This window comes from Alosa sapidissima, chromosome 9 (genome assembly GCF_018492685.1).
Source record: "Alosa sapidissima isolate fAloSap1 chromosome 9, fAloSap1.pri, whole genome shotgun sequence".
NCBI lineage: Eukaryota > Metazoa > Chordata > Actinopteri > Clupeiformes > Clupeidae > Alosa > Alosa sapidissima.
In genome coordinates, this window is record NC_055965.1 from 4388026 (window position 1) to 4401550 (window position 13525).

Below are 13525 nucleotides of genomic sequence, written 5' to 3' on the forward strand. Positions count from 1 at the left end.
CTCAACGCATCTGACTCAGATACCGCACTCCTACAACCTCTAGGGACTGCTGGAACATCTTTTTCAGCATTCACGCCTCTCTCCGAGAGTGAAGTGTCCAGATTCCTGACATGCAGCCGTCCTACCACATGCTCGCTGGACCCTATACCTACGAGCCTACTTCAGTCCATCAGCCCGACCATCGCTCCAGCTATCACACATGTGATCAATGCCTCGCTAACCTCCGGCACATTTCCAACAGCGTTCAAAATGGCCCGGGTAACACCGTTACTTAAGAAAACTTCTCTCAACCCTGCTCAAGTCGAGAACTACCGCCCTGTCTCACTACTGCCTTTCCTATCCAAAGGCATTGAACGAGCAGTCTCCAAACAGGTCTCTGACTTCCTTTCACAGAACAACCTTCTGGATCCAAATCAGTCTGGGTTCAAAAGCGGCCACTCTACCGAAACGGCTCTGCTGTCTGTAACAGAAGCCTTAAAAGAAGCCAGGGCGACCGCTCGGTCATCAGTACTCATTCTGCTTGACTTATCGGCTGCCTTTGACACGATTAATCACCATATCCTTCTCTCTATACTCGCTGACATGGGAATCTCCGGTTCTGCTCTCTCCTGTTTTGAATCCTACCTCACAGGACGCTCGTTTAACGTATCATGGCTTGGTCAGCTATCTGCACCTCACCATCTCCCCACAGGGGTCCCCCAGGGCTCAGTGCTGGGCCCCCTCCTCTTTGCTATCTACACCACCTTCTTGGGACAGATTATCCGTTCGCACGGCTTCTCATACCACTGCTATGCAGACGACACACAGCTCTATCTGTCCTTTCCACCTGACGACCCCCTGGTTTCAGCACGGATCTCGGATTGCCTCTCAGACATAGCTACATGGATGAAGGCACACCACCTCCAGCTGAACCTCTCAAAGACTGAACTGCTGGTCATCCCAGCTAAACCTACCATACACCACGACATCAACATCAAATTTGACTCCCTGTCTGTTTCACCGACCAGGACTGCAAGAAATCTAGGAGTTGTTCTCGACAACCAACTAAACTTCTCAGATCATGTTGCCTCAGTCGCCCGGTCATGCCGTTTCGCACTCTACAACATACGGAAAATCAGGACTTACTTGACTCAAGATGCTACCCAACTTCTGGTTCAGGCAATAGTCATCTCACGACTCGACTACTGCAATGCCCTCCTGACAGGTCTCCCAGCCTGCGCAGTGAAACCACTTCAGATGATCCAGAACGCGGCGGCGCGCCTGGTCTACAACCAACCCAAAAGGGCACATGTTACCCCGCTGCTCATCCAGCTACACTGGCTACCTATGGCGGCCCGCATCAAATTCAAGTCTCTAACGCTTGCCTACAAAGTAGTCTCCGGTTCTGCTCCCACCTACTTGAATGCCCTCATACAGACTTATACTACCTCCAGACCGCTGCGCTCCTCTGACGAACGACGTCTAGCTCTACCACCGGTACGCTCAAGCCAATCCAAACTTTTCTCATCTGTTGTTCCTCGTTGGTGGAACACACTGCCAGTTCCTACAAGGGCAGGGACATCCTTTTCCACTTTCAAAAAACTCCTGAAGACCCAGCTCTTTAGAGAACATCTACTCTCATAGCAACACTTACAACAAGTCTTACTGATCCTAGCACTCACCAGCCGTTTTAAACTGACAAGTAACTGTTAAAAACAGCACTCACCGACGCACTTATTCTTACTGTACTCTAATGTTTTTTTTAAACTGTCCTAAAATTGTGAGAATTGTTCTAACACTTACTGTTTACCATGTTGTTAGTCGCTTTGGTTAAAAAAGCGTCAGCCAAATGAAATGTAATGTAATGTAATGTAATGTAATGGTAAGGTGCTCTGTGTGAATGAGTGTCATGGTGGTAGTGCAATGGTGATAGTGGTCATGGTGATAGTGCAAATGAGTAAGTCAAGTAAAATGTTACCTGAGTGGTTCTGCCACTACACTCTTAAAACGAATGTGTTGCCCCTATCCAGACACAGTGTGTTAAAACAAACACAAGTTGTGTTATTTTCAACACATATTGTGATACATAAAAAAGGAAACAACACAAACTGTGTTATCCCTATCTGTACACAGATGTGTTAAAAACAACACAACTTGTGTTTTTTTGTATCACATTCGTTTTAAGAGTGTAGGCGTTCTGCATTAAGTAATGTGGGTTAAGACTAAAATGCTAAGTGTAATTTTGGGCGTGGACAAAGTTGTGGTTTATAAGTGTGTCGCATTACACCACATATACAGACAGTTGGTAACCATCTCTGGAGAGCTTCAGCAGTGCCAGACAGGAGAGTGTGGCAGAGCAGAGAGACATGGCAGAAGAGGGAATATATGTCAACACTGATGACTTTAATATGAGTCCCACTTGTCAAGCAGATTCAGGAACAGAGGGAAGAATCTACGCTAATGAGAGTCCTGGCGGACCTGAGAGGGCTACAGCCTCCAAGCCCTCTGGAGCGGTGAAGAACTACACTAGATGGGCCGCGGTGTGTCTGGGACTGCTGTGTGTTCTGCTGCTAGCACTCAACATAGGATTGGGAATCAAATACCTTCTGGAGAAACGCCAGCTACAGGCTGAGAGGGAGCACCTGCTACCAAGCCATGTGAATATCTCCATAGAAAGAGACCAAGTATCGGCCAGCAATACCAACCTGACCAGACAGGTGGACCAGCTACTAGTAAGCTATGTGAATATCACCATGGAAAGAGACCAGGCATTGGCTAGTAATACTAACCTGACCAGACAGATGGATCAGCTACTCAGTACCAATGACCAGTTTCAAGAGAGAATCTCTGAACTGGAAAAGAGAGGATGGAGATATTTCAACTCGTCATGGTATCTCATCTCCTCTACAGACAAAACGTGGTCTGAAGGCAGACAACAATGCAAAGACATTGGAGGAGACCTGGTGGTCATCAACAGCAAAGAGGAGCAAGTTTTCATTCATGGATTGATATTTAGGGCTTGGATTGGACTGATGTACAACCAGGGTGTGTGGGAATGGGTGGATAACACACAATTATCTACAAGCTACTGGTATCCTGGACAACCCAGTGATGATGAGGACTGTGTTGCCAAGTATTTAGGTGACACACAGTGCCACTTTTAAGCTTGTCCGCGTTGTCGTTTTCGGGTGAAATGTCCTTCTGAATGGGAATCCTAGCACTACTATTTTGATAAATGATCGCGTCAAAATCGCTATTTTTAAAACACCAAGAAGGCTTGACACAACATAAAAATCATCAGTGTATCATCAGTGTCTCTACACATGAACTCGAGCATTGAGAACATTGTTTGTGTACACATAGTTTACTAAAAATAAAGGTTTTGAACAACTCACTTGGTTTTTCTGCTCACCACCATCTTGCCAGTCAAGGAGTAGCTTTTATTCTATTTTTTATTTTATTAGCTGTCAGTGTTGTACGATGTCTTTGTAAATGACGTTTAATTACAAACGGTTTCATTCGTGCCCAGGGCTGTACGAGTGTTCGCACCTTGCAGGCGGCTCACACACACACTCACGAAGGCCAAAGGGGAGGGGTGATGGGGAATCAATTGTCTTATTGATTGGCATGGTTTTATTTCATTTAACCTATTAGCTGGTTTGATTGAGCTCAATGAGCATAAAAACAAAACCATGGCAATCTATAGGTATGTGATGATGTGGGGCTATTTTAATTCCAAAGGCCAAGGGAACTTTATCAGGTCCTGGATAGTATCCTGGATCCATGAAATAACTGGCATTTAAAAATAAAAATCTGTCTGCCTCTATGGGAATTAACATAGGGGTGCAAATACTTATGACCCCTGTATTTTAAGGAAGAACATTTATTTATTTATGATACATTATTCATTCACAAAGACAATTGGTGTTTGATATTTCCTCATTTTTTTACTTAAGGCATTAAGATCAATTTCCCAAAATTATTTTATATTCCTCTTTTTAGTCAACTTTAGCAGAGGTGCCAATAATTTTGGAGGGTACACCTGTAGAGGAAATCAGTAGTACAGTACTTGGGTATTAGTACTCTAGGACTTTATGACTTGTTAAAGCCATCAATACAAAACACAGAACACAAGACAAAACATGTGTTTGTAACATTTATTTAAGCTTTTTATGATGGTCAAGCATACATATCAATGCACATTTCAGATACATGTCACGTTTGAATCTATATTTAGGGTAAATGATTTAGGATACATACATGGATTTTAGTGAGTAGCCTAGTGTTACGCAATTGAAAAAACATAATGTCCGCAACACTACTTTTGACTCCTATATATTTAATGCACAACAGGCAACGTTTCTACCCTGCTGGGTCTTCTTCAGGCAAAAAGCCTAGTGTTACGGCCAGCTTGTTCACAGACTGCAACATAATGTGAGACAACAACAAATGTTAAATCAAAAAGATAATTTATTGAAAATAGAGCAAAATGGTTAGCCGTGCCTTCGTGGATGCAATGAATGTAGTATGTTAGATATTTAAGAGAACAAAAAAGAGTTAGTGAATTAAGGGAGGAGAGAAAAGGGAGAAATTAAGCAATGTGCCTGTGTCAAACGGGAATCAAGAAAAGTGGCAAAGAGCGCCTACTGTATATTGCATGTCAAACTGAATAACGGTCAGTCTGCCAAGTAGCCTAATAAGCTGGTGGGAAAAAGAATAGCATGCAGAGTTACCGTTAAAGAATTCTGAATTTTTACTGGCACTCAATATTTCAGTTATTCCATGACATCTCATCTTAGTTGATCCTATCAGAAAGTTATGTCTTCAAAGTATTGGGGAACATCACAGAATAGAAATCGTATTATGCAGCAAGATTTTGGAGGCCTACTACATGTCACAAAACTTAATTCAGCGATACATGGATAATCATATTTTGAAAATGGGCCACCTGCATCACTATCAATGACAGCATAGTCCTCCAAATAAGGATTGGGTTTCCCTGTTTCCCAGTAGCTTGTGGACAATTGTGTGTTATCCACCAATTCCCACACACCCTGGTTGTTCCTCAATCCAATCCAAGCCCTGAATATTCTCTTTCCATGGTAATTTTCACATAGTTTGCTAGTAGCTGGTCCATCTGTCTGGTCAGGTTAGTATTACTAGCCAATGCCTGGTCTCTTTCTATGGTGATATTCACATGGCTTGCTAGCAGGTGCTCCCTCTCAGCCTGTAGCTGGCGTTTCTCCAGAAGGTATTTGATTCCCAATCCTATGTTGAGTGCTAGCAGCAGAACACACAGCAGTCCCAGACACACCACGGCCCATCTAGTGTAGTTCTTCACCACTCCAGAGGGCTTGGAGGCTGTAGCCCTCTCAGGTCCGCCAGGACTCTCATTGGCGTAGATTCTTCCCTCTGTTCCTGAATCTGCTTGACAAGTGGGACTCATATTAAAGTCATCAGTGTTGACATATATTCCCTCTTCTGCCATGTCTCTCTGCTCTGCCACGCTCTCCTGTCTGGCACTGCTGAAGCTCTCCAGAGATGGTTACCAACTGTCTGTATATGTGGTGTAATGCGACACACTTATAAACCACAACTTTGTCCACGCCCAAAATTACACTTAGCATTTTAGTCTTAACCCACATTACTTAATGCAGAACACCTACACTCTTAAAACGAATGTGATACAAAAAAACACAACTTGTGTTGTTTTTAACACATCTGTGTACAGATAGGGATAACACAGTTTGTGTTGTTTCCTTTTTTATGTATCACAATATGTGTTGAAAATAACACAACTTGTGTTTGTTTTAACACACTGTGTCTGGATAGGGGCAACACATTCGTTTTAAGAGTGTAGTGGCAGAACCACTCAGGTAACATTTTACTTGACTTACTCATTTGCACTCATGACTTACTCATTTGCACTATCACCATTGCACTACCACCATGACACTCATTCACACAGAGCACCTTAGAGCACCTTACCATACCTTACTATGCACAGAGAATCACAGGCTCAGTCCCTGCCTCAGTCATTGCAAGTGCCTCTGATTTATTAATCACCACTATGTGGATACTGTTTTTAGAATTGATTTAGATTAAGTGTTAGTATAATTTGTATTTTTGTAATTTGTATTTTAGTATATTTTTATATATTGTATTAATTGTTAGTATAATTTGTATTTTAGTATATTTAGCATATTCTTTATCTTTTACTGTCCTTACTGCTTAGTTGTGTTTTTATATTATATACTTTAATTACTCTTTCTGCTGTTAAAGAATGTGTTTGTGTTGTATGTATGCTGCTGCTGAGACCTTGAATTTCCCCTGGGGATCAATAAAGTATCTATCTATCTATCTATCTATCTATCTATCTATCTATCTAGTCATAACAATACAATTATGTAACTCTTAATTGTCACCATATGACACACACATTGAACATGCTCATTTAAATAAGCCATGTGAATGTACCGGAGTTAGCCTACCAGCTAGTTTTTTTTATCTGCAGTCCCTATGAGGTTGATGTTAAAAAAGAAATGGAGAAATGGAGATAACACACAAACATGTGTGAGAAACATAAAAACACTGACACTTAAATACAAACAATCAGTACACCAATAACATACTATAACTATATGACAAATGGAAACACTTTTTGTATGCAAAGTGCTGCCTTTTTTTCTTCTTTGATATCAGTTATACGTTTGGCCTAGCACTCTAAAAAACGAATAAGAGACTGAGTGGAGCCTGCTCCTACCACACAATTCTCTGAGCATTGTAATGACCACTACTGCAAACATATATGAGTGTCCAATAACCATTGTTTTCCAGAATTGGAGAAGCAGTTTATAGTTCCTTAATTTGTATGGTGTTCCTCAAATGTGCTGCTCAATAAGAAAAGCATGACTATGCAAAGGTTGTTTTTCTGTGTGGTATTTTGCAGTGCCCAGTGGCAGTACCTCTTGAGTTACAAAAAACTGTAACTTTACCTTTGAACCAAACTATTTGAGGAACTATTTCAAACAAAGCTCTGCACCTATATCAAATATGTCATTACAGTATATCAGTATAGACTAAAAAATGTTCATCCAGTTTAAGACCTTGAAATAATTTCCGTTTCTGTGAGATGCATGATGATCTCCCATATCTGTGCTTATTTGCTTTCTCAACTAAATAATGAAAACAAAACAAAAGGGTGTGATCTCTGTGCTGCATAGATGCTATTTCACACGCATTCAAACACTGTCAGGACCACTTCTCACTCCAAATGCCCAGGTTTTCCCTTTTAAAATGGTCATGCTCTTCTTGGTTACAGTACGCTGTGTTTGGAAAATAGGCTACCGCTAGATTTTCATGTAAAAATTGATTTTTTTTGTGCATATTTTGCTAATATAGAGTCTAAGGAACAAGATTTTTTTGTCTTCAAATTTTCACGATCCATCTTTAGTGTTTTTATCTGTATGTTTTAAAATGATGTTTTGATCAGGTTGATGTTAAAAAAGAAGAAAACAGAGATAACATACAAACATGTGTGAATACAGATTAGACAACAAGGACATAACCTGATGGCAAACCTAAAACAGGAACATATCACAATTACATATGGATTTTAAACAAAATGCTCAAAACAATTAGTTAAAGGAAAATTCAGGCGATTTTTCACAGATCTCTCTCTATGACTTCTAAGCTTGTTTTTCTGTGAGTGGTAATTGTACTGCCCTCTGGCAGTACCTGGAGTCTTGTGGATGCATTTTGATTTTGTTAAATTAACTTATTGAGCCTTTCATGGTCTTTCACAGACCTTACATCAATTTGGAGGTATGGCTTAACTCATTCCTTACTGTACAACATTCTTTTGATGTATGTAGCTCATTTTTTGGATATTTTTACCTCAATTCTTACACATGGCACCTTTAAGGCAAGTCCCTCCACTCGGCGGCCATATTGCAACACTTTTTGGGCACTTATCAGGCATCTATTTCGGCAGAAATGCACGTGTGCAAGGCTTAACAACACCAATCTTGCTCCAGCGGCGAGATCACAACACATGATTGGCTCAATGTATTCACAGCACAACACATGATTGGCTCAATGTATTCACATGTCGACGTTTTGCCATAGAAGGGGTGGGATATGTGTAGACAACTGCCATATTGGCGTTACAAACCCCATGCATTTCTATGGAGGATTTTTTGAGTGCTGTGTCTCCTCATTAGAAAGTCTCTGACAGGTCTATCACACAGGGCTCAGTGGTCAGACTATGGGGGTCCCTAATGCAGCTCATACTCTGGGCCAGAGTGGTAGATAAAACAGAGTGGTCGTGACACTCCCTATGGCGTTTTTCACTCATGTAATTCAATGCAATATCATTATGTTAAATTAATATTTTCTGAAAAATGAAGACCCGATGTCCACTGCAAGGGTAAACAAACAAAATGTTGCAACATGTTTCTTTCAATCATAATACTTAAATAATCCTAAAAAAATCTTAATTTCAAAACTTTTTTTCTGCTGGGTCCCAGGGAAGATGGATTGCTGAGCTTTTCGACGTCTTTCAACTCCAAGACAATAGGCGGCGCTGTGAACAATCACTTAATGACGTACACGGTGCAGAGGGCTGTCGGGAGAGTAACATGGAAAGGGGAAGAAATTGAAATTGGCCTACACCTCAGTTTTAACAAGTGGTATTAATTCTGCAGACTTATGATATCGCTGTAAACACGTTTTAAAATAGCTAGACTTAAGGTACTAGCCATGTTTAATTGACCTGTTTTGTCGGACGCAGAAACCTAGGGCGGCTGGAATAGCTTAGCTAGGTAGCTTTGGTTTGCTTTCCGCGCGGGTCAGTTCGCATAACTGTTCATAGCTAATCTTATAACGTTGCTGTCTATGGTGTGTAATGTAAACAATTGGCTTTGAATTTTGTCTTTGCAACTGTTATTCACGATAACGACGCAAAGTTAACAGATCTGTTGCCAGTGGTCATCTGTGAACAGTTAAGTGGCTTGTAAGGCTGTATTGAAAGCTGTAACTGTAAACTCGCCGTTTGCCCTTTTCTTGCTAGGTTCTTCCCAAGATTCCGTTGTTTCGACTTTAGGCTATTCTCATCAGGCTGGTCTGAGATGAAGGTGAAGATCAAACAGTGGAACGGCGTAGCAGCTTGGTCCTGGGTAGCCAATGATGACAACTGTGGGATCTGCCGCGCACCTTTTAATGGATGCTGTCCAGATTGTAAGTTACCCAAATGAAATGTTATGTTTGATAATAGCTTCATATTGTAGCGACGCTATACAGTCAATACCTGAAACATCAAATGGGCCTGAATGGCAGCCAGGTTCATTAGTCATAATTTCTTGTGCCAGTAGGACTTCATGCACCTTCTTGTGTTTTCAGGTAAGGTTCCTGGAGACGATTGCCCGCTGGTCTGGGGCCAGTGCTCCCACTGCTTTCATATGCACTGTATCCTCAAGTGGCTGAACTCACAGCAGGTCCAGCAACAGTGCCCTATGTGTCGACAGGAGTGGAAGTTTAAGGAATGAAGCCATTGCCTGGTCTGCATTGACACAGAGACATTCAAACACAGACATTTGTGGAAACAATGTGGAAATCAGTGCAACAAAGACGACGACGTTCATAATTTGTGTATGTCACATGTTTGTATTCAGAGGATGGTGGCATTATGTTGAAGTAAAGGACCATGGCAATGCTCATTTTTAAAAATGATTTCTTAGCAGTTAGTTCACATGTGAGCCTTGCACTCAGAAAGAGAGGTAAGCACTGAAGTAACATATGCAAATATTGCTCTTTAATGCAGTGCCAGTGCCACATAACAGTGGTGACCTGTGAAAGCAGTAGAGTTTGATAAACTGATTATGATACTTAAATAATAAAATCTTGATGCACAAGACATAGTCTGCCACAGTACAACACTAAGCTTTGTGAGATATTGAAATGTACACACTGCTGGAGCTATTAAGGTCCTTTATGTGTGAGTGAAACTAAGAGAGGCTCTCACAGCTTGCTGAGCTTATAGGTCTGCTGACAGCACACTTGTTGATTTATCCACAAGATATTATTGTAGTTTTCTTACTGGAGAACAGGTATTAATATACATAGACACATCAAAATGACAAACAGATCAAATGACAACAATTCATCTAAGTCTAAGAACACACAAAACAGAGTCACGGTGTTTTGAGTCAGCAGGTAGCCTATAACTGCAATTAACATTAATATAGAAGTCATACATGTGACGAGAGACTGGTGATTGCGATGCGGTAATTGTGCAGCACTAATTCTGCCCCTTCATACCCTTTCCTCTGACATGCTATTCCGTATTGGAATAACCAGAATATAGCCTACCGAACATGGTGTGTAAGCACTATTTTTACATTGAGTCTCTCAGTTTTGTCATTGACAGTCAAACAAACAAACAAAATATATTATGTATGACAAATGAGGCGGACATTATCACTTGTCTAAAAGCTTGATAAGCTTGATTAATAACAGTCCATGTTGTGCAGAGGGTTGCAGAGATGTAGTAGTTACTCATGTTGTCCACTAGAGGGTTTCAGAGATTACATTTGCTGTCCAAAGGGCTAATGTTAGGCTATCTGTGAAGCTAGGCAATTAAACATTAAAAATCAACTGTAAGTTATACATTGTGAAAATGTGAAGGCAACATTTTAGGATGACTATATGAAAATCTCACCAGTTAAGCAATGGGTTATTTTTTCAGTGATGTGTGAAACCGTGAACCAATATGAAGCTAACAAGTTCCCCCCATAGCTGAGTTGTGAAATGTGCATCAGCACAGTAGTTTGTTGATAACATCCTGTAGTAATAGTGCTTTGTCACCATGACTTTTATCAAAATGTTCTAAAACTATTGCTTAGATGTAAAGTGTATCCAGAAGTGCTATTTTAAAGGTATGACGCATCATATTGAAGTACATTATTTTGACAGGTAGAAATAAAGTAGATAGTGTATGTATTTAAAGGAGGCTTTATTGAAAAAAAGTATAAAAACAATTTATATTAAGACTGAACAATCAACAATACAGATTCATCACACTGTAAATCATTTGTATACATCAAATGTATAACTACATGTATATACACATATATTGCTGCTAAAACTATAAAACTAAACTCATAATGTGTATTAAGTATTTACACAAGTTGCGTGTGAACAGTACAAAAACAAGCTAAAAACAATAGAAGCACCTTTTTCCAAAAGCACATACATGTACAGTAAAGTACAAGCAAGGGCTTCAACACTTTCTTCCCTCTGAGCCAAAGAAAAGTGCACACTGTAACCGGGCAGAGCCCCTTGCAGCATGAACATGCCACAGTCCCATCAATAAGCCACCAAAACAGGTGGGGCTTCTTCCCAACAATCCCCTGCCACAGGTGTCCCTGGGGGTCCACTCTCGAGGACGCGCGGAACGATGCATTCTGTCACCCTGGCAACAAAGAGGAGTAGGACACAGAGGAGAGGACACCGTTGAGGATGCCGTCGAGCTCCATGGCTCTTTGGGGAGCTCAGTCGCCGCTGTCCACCCCGAACAGCTCCAGCAGCTCCTTGCACTCAGGGTCGATGAGATCCGCCGGCTTGTCCCCGTCCTCGTTCTCGGCGTCCACGTCGGCACCCAGAGACAACAAATACCTGAGTGAGGAAGAGAGAAAGAGAGCACTGCTTAGCACAGGGGTGGACGGAATAGGGGGGCCCGGCTTGGGGGCCTCCACCTCGACCGTGCTAGCACCTCGGACCTCTGCGTGCTTGTCGGGGGCAGAGGGCAGAAGGGCAGCGCTATGTGAGACTCCGGCATCTGCCCCATCCCCTGCTTCAGTTCCCCCATCTGACATGCTTTATCTCATATGACCTGAGCGTTCGCTTGTATGTGTGCATCCAATGAGTCTTTTCTAATGTGTGCATGCTTTCCTTTGGGCCAGTGAACTTGCAGTATGTAGCCACTGGCCAGGGTGAAGAGAGGGATTCGGAACGGAAAAGTGTAGTTTTTTTAAAGCTTTTTTTAAAGTGCTTATGTGAGTGGAAAAGTGCATGTGTGTAGTGGATTTACTAAAGGTGAAGGAGCTCACCTGGCAATCTCTGGGAAGCTGTCACTGCAGGCCATGTGAAGAGGGGTCCAGCCTTCCTCGTCCCGCTGGTGAATGTCCGCCCCGTACTCTAGCAGCAGCTTGACGCAGGCTAGGTTCCCGGACAGCACGGCTTCATGAATGGCTGCCATGCCTGCAGTGAAGACATGACCGACTCGTCAAACTCAGCTATTGATACTCAATGCAAGGCCAGTGGTATAAAGTTGTTTGTATAAAGCATGCATTTCAAAAAGACCCAGTCTCTCAAACTGGTCATTCGGTGAGAACACAGGGCCATTGATGTTGAGAAGTGGATTAAAATGTGCATGCAGGTTCTCCTCCTGTGAAGGGGGTACGGTCAGGCAACTCACCTGAGTGGTAGATGGTGTCCAGGCTCACTCTTCTGGCCCGCATGAAGCGGCCGATGCGCTCCAGCTCCCCCGTGCGCACATAGTCCTGGAAGACGATGTCGTTGGGGAAGTGGACGCTGCGGATGGGCTTGAGGGAGGCGGCAGCCTGGGAGCATGGCATGGCCCCGCAGTCCTTGGCCACGCAGTCGCTGTAGCCCATGGTCTTGGAGATGGGATACTGCAGGTACTTCATTTTCACAAAAAAAAACGATGTGGGAAAAGTCAAGATGCAAGAAGATTCAGGGGCAGTGCAGTCCTCGGTGTTTCCGGGTCTTCTCTGTTAAAGGTGCTGCTGCTGCTGCTGCTGCTGCGTCAGATTTGATCTCCGGGTTCTCTGGGTTCTCTGCGTCTGGTGGTCTTCTGCTCTCGTCTCGTCTCTTCTGGGGGTGTCTCACTGTCTTGTCTCCTAAAGTCTGTCTGGCTAGGCCGTGTGGTGGGAGTGCTCTGAATGAGAGGGCTTGCCCATAGGGCTCTATATACCCTCCATGGGGCTATTTTCAGGGCTGTCACCTCACAGATCAAGTGACTGAATTAGAAAGATGAGTGGCCTAAACGGGTGCTGCCCAGCATGCCGTCACTGGCCCTGGTGCTCTAGCCAGCCATGAGTAACCTCAGCTTCTGTTTTCACCACAGCTCATGAGAGACTTTTTTTTAACCAGCGGCACTCCCCTCCCCCCCTTCTGGCTGAATCCTCTCAGCCATTCATGTGGCCCTGTTTCTTCCCAGGCCATGGTCACGTACTGTAGGGGCCTGTGGTAACTTCTAGTAAACAGAGGCAGGGGCAGGGACAGGGGGTGGCAAAAAATGGTTTACAACCTAAGCATGCCATCCGCAGGGCCACGGGTAGGTTAGGTGTGATGTCTTGCAGAAAATAGCCTTGGGGTAAACAGTCATCCAAACATCTGTTTGTGAGGAACGGTAACCAAATCAATAAACTGGTGGGATTGCTAGACCATGACGACTAGGAGCAGAAAATTATTCACATGGTGAACTGAATCAGACTGTCAGTTAAAGTGTTTTGACCTTCTAGAA

At 42.7% G+C, this 13525-nt stretch overlaps 2 protein-coding genes across 6 annotated transcripts; one reads left to right on the plus strand and one right to left on the minus strand.

The window, feature by feature from the left end:
• Window positions 1-8565: 8565 nt before the first annotated feature.
• anapc11 (APC11 anaphase promoting complex subunit 11 homolog (yeast)) lies at window positions 8566-9892 on the plus strand. 5 transcript variants are annotated; one of them, XM_042104711.1, is made up of 3 exons: window positions 8566-8669; window positions 9050-9216; window positions 9379-9892. In XM_042104711.1, exons 1-3 carry the CDS (start codon window positions 8581-8583, stop codon window positions 9522-9524), a joined length of 402 nt encoding a protein of 133 aa, XP_041960645.1. In that variant the 5' UTR covers window positions 8566-8580; the 3' UTR covers window positions 9525-9892. The 5 variants fall into 5 exon arrangements, with proteins under 5 accessions (XP_041960645.1, XP_041960648.1, XP_041960647.1 ...); XM_042104714.1 differs by having other exon boundaries at window positions 8592-8730; XM_042104713.1 differs by having other exon boundaries at window positions 8594-8877.
• A 1081-nt stretch (window positions 9893-10973) lies between these two features.
• Window positions 10974-12953, minus strand: ppp1r27b (protein phosphatase 1, regulatory subunit 27b). Its single transcript, XM_042104710.1, has 3 exons — window positions 12455-12953; window positions 12087-12237; window positions 10974-11652 (listed from the first exon to the last, which is right to left on the minus strand). Exons 1-3 carry the CDS (start codon window positions 12684-12686, stop codon window positions 11529-11531), a joined length of 507 nt encoding a protein of 168 aa, XP_041960644.1. The 5' UTR covers window positions 12687-12953; the 3' UTR covers window positions 10974-11528.
• Window positions 12954-13525: the final 572 nt, after the last annotated feature.